The 9,333-nt window shown below is 52.2% G+C and overlaps 1 protein-coding gene across 1 annotated transcript; it reads right to left on the bottom strand.

Moving 5' to 3' along the window:
* Positions 1-1,723: 1,723 nt before the first annotated feature.
* Positions 1,724-5,307, bottom strand: S100P (S100 calcium binding protein P). Its single transcript, XM_010370039.2, has 2 exons — positions 5,074-5,307; positions 1,724-1,998 (listed from the first exon to the last, which is right to left on the bottom strand). The coding sequence occupies exons 1-2, from the start codon at positions 5,275-5,277 to the stop codon at positions 1,849-1,851; spliced, it is 354 nt and encodes a 117-aa protein (XP_010368341.1). The 5' UTR covers positions 5,278-5,307; the 3' UTR covers positions 1,724-1,848.
* Between the last annotated feature and the right edge of the window lie 4,026 nt (positions 5,308-9,333).

The following is a 9,333-nucleotide window of genomic DNA, read 5'->3' as shown; positions in this document are numbered from 1 at the left end:
CCAGCTACTTGGGAGGCTGAGGCAGGAGAATGGCGTGAACCCGGGAGGCAGAGCTTGCAGTGAGCTGAGTTTGCGCCACTGCACTCCAGCCTGGGCGACAGACCGAGACTCCGTCTCAAAAAAAAAAAAAAAAAAAAAAGATTGCAGTGAGCCACAATAGCACCACTGCACTCCAGACTGGGCGACAGGGCATGACCTTGTCTCTCAAAGAAAAAAAGCAAGATTTCCATTCTGGCAGTCCACCCTTTTGTTTCCCCCATTATTAACTTTACTTCTCCCCCATTATTAGTTTTTACTTCCTTTAAATGTGTGTATCTGCTCCCATCTAACCTAACACAACTCTCTCTCTAGCAAAAACATTTGCAATCTGCAGTCCCTTCCCCAAAGAGGGATCCACCAAAGCCTCCTATTGTTATGTCCACCTCCAAGTTCAGGATCTTTTGGTGATAGATCTTCTCTAGTGAAAATGTCTTCAAACATAGGAAGAGGCTTTAAATGCTGGGTATCCAAAAAATGATAGGAGCCCTAAAACCAGATCCAGTCACCTCCCCATCATCTGAGACCTCACTTGAGTCATTTTGGGTGCTCCCAACATTAGTGTCATAAAACTAAACACGGGTGATGTGAGCAGTTGTTCACTGATGATTCTTTTTTTTTTTTTTTTTTTGAGACAGAGTCTCGCTCTGTCGCCCAGGCTGGAGTGCAGTGGCCGGATCTCAGCTCACTGCAAGCTCTGCCTCCCAGATTCACGCTGTTCTCTTGCCTCAGCCTCCTGAGTAGCTGGGACTATAGGCGCCCGCCACCTCGCCCGGCTAGTTTTTGTATTTTTTAGTAGAGACGGGGTTTCACCGTGTTAGCCAGGATGGTCTCGATCTCCTGACCTTGTGATCCGCCCGTCTTGGCCTCCCAAAGTGCTGGGATTACAGGCTTGAGCCACCGCGCCCGGCCGACTGATGATTCTAATACTCTCTTGGAATGCATTGTTTCTCTGTTACGGTGTTTCCTGGTCTTTGTGGCAACAATAGTATTGCATCATTAAAAGTACGTTACTTTGCCAGGCGCAGTGGCTCACACCTGTAATCCCAGCACTTTGGGAGGTTGAGGCGGGCGGATCACCTGAAATCAGGAGTTCGAGACCAGCCTGGCCAACATGGTGAAACCTCGTCTCTACTAAAAATACAAAAAGTAGCTAGGTGTGGTGGCGGGCACCTGTAATCCCAGCTACTCCAGAGGCTGAGGCAGGAGAATCACTTGAACCCAGGAGGCAGAGGTTGCAGCGAGCTGAGATCGCGCCATTGCATTCCAGCCTGGGGGACAAGAGCGAGACTCTGTCTCAAAAATAAATAAATAAATAAATAATAAAAGTATGTTACTTGAAAGAAACATGCTGTTTGGAGAGATGGAGGGGCCCGGGTTCAATGAGTGGCTACGTGACCGACGTAATGAATTACTAAGTAGATGAATACATGGATGTATGTACCCAAGCCTCCCTGAGGTCCAGGACATGGTGGCATTCACATGGCAAAAGGTGGGACTGTGTCTCAGTGGGCACTTAGAAGATGGCCAACAAATGGATTCTTATCACCCGCCCTGTCTTCTTCATCTGTCTCACCACCGTAGGCAGGCAATGAGTAATGAAATGGCAAATTTAATTAGTGAATTCTGTTTTGTGGGGAGGGGACACTGAGGTTTTAAGGAATAACCAGTTTCTCTGAGACCAGGATCATTTTCTGAGCATTTATTAATCAGAGGTAGATGAGCAGGCTCAGTCTAGGGGAATAATTGCCAACAAACACTTTTGGGAAGGCGGGGGCCATGGCTCTGCCAGGGATCTGCATCTCCAGAGCATCATTTGAGTCCTGCCTTCTCAAAGTACTTGTGACAAGCAGACGTGATTGCAGCCACGAACACGATGAACTCGCTGAAGTCCACCTGGGCGTCTCCATTAGCGTCCAGGTCCTTGAGCAATTTATCCACGGCGTTCTTGTCCTTTCCACTCTAGAGGAAAGAGAGGCCCAAGGTCAGCAGTGAGGCCCTGTGCAGGGCCTCAGCCTCCACCAAGCACCACTGCTGGGCAGGAGCAGGGCCAGCTGTGCATAGCAGACACATGGCGTTCCTGGCCTTCACTTGTGAGCTGCCTTCAGCTATCTGGCATGACATGAACTAACTTGTAATGTTATTAGAGCCAATTGGAATTGTGTTGTGCTCTGCGAGAGGGAGTTTCATTTTTAGTTTTGCAGGGGGTTGTCTTTGGATTTGTAATGTGCTTTTACAGTGATGGACTGTTCTCAGGAGATGCATCCAGTCTTTGCTCTACTTTTTTGTGCACTGCTAATGTCATGGGCATCCCATCTCATGCTGGCACTGAACTAGCTGCTTACACATGAACTCCTCAACACCACCAGGCATGGCAGAGGCATCGCCCTGTTACAGATGAAGACGATAAGACCCAGAAGGCCCAAGGGGCCTGCCCTGAGGTCGGTCACACAGGGAGCCAGGGAAAGCCAGGGTTGAGCCCCAGGTGTGGAGCGAGCACAGAGCACCCTGAGCCCTGTTATTCCTCTCTGCTTGGGCACCCTGGCTTGGAGTCCCAAGCTCTCAGGTCTTCTTTGAGAAGGCCAGGCCAGCGGGGCTCTCAGAGCCTGCCCATGTGGTGGCAAAGCATTCTCACTATGGGACCAAGCGGGACCAGGATGCAGATCTGAACGGCAGCAGCAGGGGTGCTGATGACCCAGCCCTGGGCCAGAGAGCCCTGTGTCCAGGTGGAAAAAAACACAATTAAAATTAGTAGAAACAGACCAAGACACAACTGTGTGCATGAAAACCTTAGTGACAGCATGGTTCGCAATAGCAAAAGTAAGGCAGGGAAGTACAAATTCAATAGCAAACAAATAGTGGTTTGGCCACGTCACAATACCCTGCGGCCATTTCAAGTGATGTTTACGAAGTTTGTAGCCAGTCACCTCATATTTACAAAGCTCCAACTGTGGGGCACTGGGCTGGGCATGGAGCAGATAAGGCCACAAGGCCAGCCCAGCCCTGCCCTCAGGCGGACATTGTTCTCTGACTCTGACTCCAGCTTTGCTAGGCTTTAGCAGCATCCAGAGGGAGGGCTGAGAAGGACACCTGGGGCCTCCTCGAGGTGATTTTTTTTTTTGGAGACAGAGTCTTGCTCTGTCGCCCAGGCTGGAGTGCAGTGGCGCCATCTCGGCTCACTGCAAGCTCCCCCTCCCGGGTTCACGCCATTCTCCTGCCTCAGCCTCCCAAGTAGCTGGGACTACAGGCGCCTGCTACAATGCCCGGCTAATGTTTTGTATTTTTAGTAGAGACGGGGTTTCACTGTGTTAGCCAGGATGGTCTCGATCTCCTGACCTCGTGATCCGCCCATCTCGGCCTCCCAAAGTGCTGGGATTACAGGCGTGAGCCACCGTGCCCGGCCTCCCCGAGGTGATTCTAGTGTAACACAGGTTTGAGGACCCCCAGCTTAGCCATTGCTTCTCAAAGTGTGTTCCCAGGACACCTGCGCTTCCCCACACCCCAGTGTCTTGGATCAAAGTCCTCATGGGTTCAATTCTCATCCTTTGATGATTATCAGAACACCCCGAGCCCCAAGCCCAAGTTCCCAGGATGGGGCTGGGGTGTTTAATGAACATCAGAGTTTGAGAATTTATGCTGTAATGTTCCTCACAAAGAAATTAAACTGCATATAAATCCCACTCACAGCAACGTTCACATGGGGAAAAGACTGGAAGGGAGAAGAGTCTGTATTCCAGGAGGGATTTCTTCCCTCCATATTTATCTGTTTTAACATTTTCTACCAAAAACAGAACTTTACTTTTAAAAGATATCTTTACAGAATTTACATTTAGAAAATAGAACGAGGCCAGGTGTCGGGGCTCACGCCTCTAATCACAGCACTTTGAGATGCTGAGGTGGATGCATTGCCTGAGCCCAGGAGTTTGAGACCAGCCTGGGCAACATGGTGAGACCTTGTCTCTAAAAAAAAAATACAAAAATTAGCCGGCTGTGGTGACATGCACCAGTAGTCCCAGCTACTTGGGAGGCTGAGGTGGGAGGATCACCTAAGCCCAGGGAGGTTGAGGCTGCAGTGAGCCGTGATCCTGCCACTGCACTCCAGCCTGGGTGACAGAGTGACACCTTGAAAAAAAAGAAAGAAAAGAAAAGAAGCAATATTCTGAAGTGTTCCATGTCTTTGAAGTGATGCTAGGGCTGAAAATGTCAGGCTTTCATTTTCGATTATCAGCATCCATGTGGGTCAGCTCCTTAGACAGCGGGTCAGCAGAATCTGGTGGGGCCCAAAGGGGAGGGGAAGAAAGGAAGAAAGTGGGGGAGTGAAAAAGAAGGAGAGGACAGGGGTCAAAGAGAAGGGGAAACGGAGAGAGGAGGGCTTCTGTTCAGCCCAGCTGGAGGCTGCCCCGGGTGGAAGGAAGCTGGTCCTGGCTGCCCCGAGGGGCCTTCTGTGAGGCTCAGGCCAGTGGCTCCTCCCTGGCAGGGAGCCCAAGGGAGGTCTGCAGCTCTGCGCAGACAGGTGCCAGGATGGAGCCTCCTCCTGTCCTTCCTGCCGGTCCCACTAATACCAGGCAACAAAGGGCCTGGGGATGGGAGCAGGGAAGGCAGACAAGTGGGAGGTGGAGCTGGGGCGTTTATGGCCAGCAGCCTTGGAGGACAGCCCCGAGGGCTTGAGGGCTTCGCAAACTTGCAAACGGTGGCAGCCCTGGATTGCATTCCGCCCCTGCCCACACTGCACAGGTTTGAGTCCCACTCTCCCACCAGGCCTGTCACAAATACACTGGGGTCAACTCCATGTTTCAAGGATCAAGCTGACCACACCCTCTCCCTGCTCAGATGCTCCGGCGTCCCCTGCCTTGACACCAGGGTGGGTCCGTTCCTTGGCTGGGCTTCTAGGGCATTTCAGGATCTGTCCCTCTTGCCTCTGAGCCCCTTGACTGCCGACCCGACCCCACCCCACCGCAGCTCTGGGCCCTCTGCCTGCCACGCCTTCCCCTTCTTCCCCAGGCCCTGCTGTGTCCAGCACTGCTGGCCTGGGCTCACCTGCAGGAAGCCGGGTAGCTCCTTCTCCATCAGCACCTTGAGCTCCCCCTTGGTCAGGGTCTGCGTGCTGCCCTCGCTGCCTGAATATCGGGAAAAGACGTCTATGATCATGCCCATGGCTGTCTCCAGTTCCGTCATGGTGCTGGATTCAGACCCACCTTCCTCCTGGGGACTGGCAGGGCCGAGAAAATGTCGCACTGGCATCCTCTTGTGCTTTATAAGGCAGCCTCATATTGACACAGTGGGTGGGACAGTGGGGTTGGGACATTCAGGAAGTCCTGCCCCTCCCTATTCATGTGTTCAGTTCTGATGAAATGCATCGTTGTGATGACCTTTCTGGAAACTTTCTCCCAGCCAAGGCCCAGGGTGTGGGCTGCCTCCAGGCATCCGCATTTTACAGTGTTCACCTGTGTCTTGGGGCCATCACTGAGCCACAGTGGTGTCCTCATCCCTGGACCTCCCTGGGTAAGTGGCCACAGGGTGAGTGTGTGAGGAGTGAGTGGTGACTCTGTGGCCCTTTGTGTCAACATCAGAGTGTTCTGGCACCCAGCGTGCTGACACGAGGAGACGTCTGAGAGTGAATTCACACTGGGCGTGTGTGTGAACACGGATCTGCCCCGTCGCCCTTTCTTAGAACACCCTGTGTCCTTCAGAGGCCCAGCTTCCACCTCAATCTCGCTCACTCCTCCCCTGTGGAGCCAAATGGAAAACTCCCCTTCGTCCTCTGGGAGTTCACTGAAAATCAACGGGCAAACGGCAGATGAATAGGAGAAGAGCATAACAGATGTATTTGATCGTTATGTGGCACGGCAGCCTTCAAGATGAAGACCCAAGGATCTGGGGGAAACTGTCCATGTTTACAAACATAAACACAGTTCAGCAAAGTATGGAAATATGAGTGGACACAAAAGTAAGGCCGGACGCTCATAAACCAAGAGGAAAACCCGGCTGGACGCTCATAGACCAGGAGGAGAACCCGGCAGGGCCTGTCGGGTCAGATTCCCTGGGGCCTCTCTGAGCAGCTCTCCTTCCTTCTAGCTGTGAGCAGGACCCTCTCTGGAATGGAGCTCTTATGACCTACAGTCAAATAAAGCAGGCCAGAGGGTTTCTTTAGGCTGGTTTCTACACAGAAAGGGGAGGGAGTGGAGAACTGGAGTCATATTTCTGGGTTTTATGGCAGGGTTTGGGGAAGCCTCTCAGAGGAGAAGGAGGGGTTGGAGACAGGAGAGTGGGAGCAGGACAGAGAAACTTTTGCTTCTGAGATTTACACGTTGGGGTGTTATTTTTTGAGCCCTGGCGCTTACCAAACCCAGAGCAGTCACAGGGCTTAGACAGCACGAAGGCTCCTGGGACCTCTGGGCAGAGTCAGGGACTCTGGTCTCAGGCACGGTAGCACCCCTCCCTATCTCTATAGTGGAGGCCCTCAGAGGGTCTGTGCGTGGGAGGCTGAGAGAGTCCTGGAGAGCACGGAGGTAAGGAGCATGGAGGTAGGGGCCTGTGTTCACATCCTGCCCCAGTCAAAGTAGGCCCACACTCAAAGGCCTCTCTCGGTAGAGATCTTCCAGAGGGTCAGCCTCCAGCAAGTTCCCTAACCTCTCCCAACACAGCCTGCACCAGCACATGGGCCAGGACTGCGGCCGTGGGGCTGTGGCTCCACACAGAAAAACCTTGGTGCACGATGGGAGCAGCAGGTCTCACAAGAGCTGCCTTTCTCGGAACACACTGCCTCTGCCCAGGGTGTCCTGCAGGGGAGGCTCAGAGTGGCCCCACTGGTGACCCCTTGGGGAGCAGGGACAGGTCCATTCTGCTCACTCCTGAGCTGAGAAGTTCCCTCTTGGGATAAGGTCGCACAGCACAGGCCACCATCCTACCACCTCAGCCAGAGGAGCGGGAGAGAGAAGGAGACTCCCTGCCCCAGAGGCAGAGCTCCTCAGGAAGCGCGTTCACCGCGAGATATACATACATATATATCCACATATATATGTATATATGTGTGTGTGTGTGTATATATATACGTGTGTGTATGTGTGTGTGTGTGTGTGTGTGTGTGTATATATATATATATATATATTTTTTTTTTTTTGAGACGGAGTCTCGCTCTGTTGCCCGGGCTGGAGTGTAGTGGCTGGATCTCAGCTCACTGCAAGCTCTGCCTCCCGGGTTCACGCCATTCTCCTGCCTCAGCCTCCCAAGTAGCTGGGACTACAGGCACCCGCCACCTCGCCTGGCTAGTTTTTTTGTATTTTTTAGTAGAAACAGGGTTTCACCGTGTTAGCCAGGATGGTCTCGATCTCCTGACCTCATGATCCACCTGTCTCGGCCTCCCAAAGTGCTGGGATTACAGGCTTGAGCCACCACGCCGGCCATATTTTTTTTTTTTTTTTTTTTGAGACGGAGTCTCGCTCTGTTGCCCAGGCTGGAGTGCAGTGGTGTGATCTCAGCTCACTGCAACTTCCACCTTCCGGGTTCAAGCGATTTTCCAGCCTCAGCCTCCCGAGTACCACCACACCAGGCTAATTTTTTTGTATTTTTAGTAGAGACAGAGTTTCACCATGTTGGCCAGTCTGGTCATCACTTTGTTTTAAAATTTTTATCTATTTATTTATTTTTATTTATTTTTTGAGACGGAGTCTCGCTCTATCACCCAGGCTGGAGTGCAGTGGCGCCATCTTGGCTCACTAAATGTCATGCGCGTCCATGTGAAGAGACCACCAGAGGCTTTGTGTGAGCAACATGGCTGTTTATTTCACCTGGGAGCAGGCGGGCTGAGTCCGAAAAGAGAGTCAGTGAAGGGAGATAAGGGTGGGGTTGTTTTATAGGATTTGGGTAGGTAAAGGAAAATTCCAGTCAAAGGGGGCTTGTTCTCTGGCGGGCAGGAGTGGGGGTCACAAGGTGCTCAGTGGGGGAGCTTTTTGAGCCAGGATGAGCCAGGGACAAGATAATGTCATCGCTTAAGGCAAGGACCGGCCATTTTCACTTCTTTTGTGGTGGAATGTCATCAGTTAGGGCGGGGCAGGGCATTTGCACTTCTTTTGTGATTCTTCAATTACTTCAGGCCATCTGGGCGTATATGTGCAAGTCACAAGGGATGCGATGGCTTGGCTTGGACTCAGAGGCCTGACACTGCGACCCCTGCCTCCCGGTTCAAGTGATTCTCCTGCTTCAGCCTCCTGAGTAGCTGGGATTATAGGCATGCACCACCTCACCCAGCTAATTTTTGTATTTTTAGTAAAGATGGGGTTTCATCATTGTTGGCCAGGCTGGTCTTGAACTCCTAACCTCAAGTGATCTGCCCACCTCGGCCTCCCAAAGTGCTGGAATTACAGGCATAAGCCACCGTGCCCGGCCCCATTTATTTATTTTTAGAGACAATGTCTTGCTTTCTCACCCAGGTTGGAGTGCAGTGGCACAATCACGGCTCACTATAGCCTCCAACTCCTGGGCTTAAGTGATCCTCCCAACTCAGCCTCTCCAGTAGCTGGGACTACAGGGCCCTCCACCATGCCTGACCACTCACTTTAATCTTTCACCGCTGTGGGAGGAAAGGTCAGGACATCCATCAGGTGGAAACCGCTGCACCCCCTGACCTGTTCAGGCCACTGGAGTGTCACCAGACCACCAGGGCTGCCCCTGCTGGAGTAACTCACCTGGGTAACTCTGAGGACAAGCCCCCTTGGAGACTCTTCTCTCAGGAGGGAGGCAGCATTTTCCAAGAAAGGGTTCAACTCAGACCTCTGAGTCAGAGGACCAGTTAAAGAGAAAATTATTCTGACTTTATTCAGGCATGTTGCTGTAGGGGTCATGATGATTGCCATGTGGGGGAGTTGCCCTTGAGGCAGCTGGGAGTGGCTCACGCCTGTAATCCCAGCAATTTGGGAGGCCAAGGCAGGTGGATCACTTGACAGGAGTTCGAGACCAGCCTGGCCAACATGCGAAACCCCATCTCTACTAAAAGTACAAAAATTAGCCAGGCATGGTGGCGCGCACCTGTAATCCCAGCTACTCGGGAGGCTGAGGCAGAATTGCTTGAGCCTGGGAAGTGGAGGTTGCAATGAGCTGAGATTGCACCACTGCACTCCATCCTGGGCTACAGTGAGACTCTGTCTCAAAAAAAAAAAAAAAAAAGTCAGATGAAGAGCTCAAACCACAAGTTTCCACATTGTTAACCAGGGTAAAGAGCAACCGCTGATGGGAAGGGGCCCAGCAGTCAGCCCCCGGGAACGCTAGGATGTGGCCCTGTTTTGGCAAGGCTGCCCTGTT

The sequence above is a fragment of the Rhinopithecus roxellana genome, chromosome 2 (genome assembly GCF_007565055.1).
Source record: "Rhinopithecus roxellana isolate Shanxi Qingling chromosome 2, ASM756505v1, whole genome shotgun sequence".
Lineage (NCBI taxonomy): Eukaryota > Metazoa > Chordata > Mammalia > Primates > Cercopithecidae > Rhinopithecus > Rhinopithecus roxellana.
This window is presented reverse-complemented; position numbering and strand designations above follow the sequence as displayed.

Coding starts and splice junctions, on each gene's coding strand:
- S100P (XM_010370039.2), bottom strand. CDS start 5,277: ATGCCAGTGCGACATTTTCTCGGCCCTGCCAGTCCCCAGGAGGAAGGT. Junction 1,999..5,073: donor AGCTACCCGGCTTCCTGCAG/GTGAGCCCAGGC, acceptor TCTTTCCTCTAG/AGTGGAAAGGACAAGAACGC.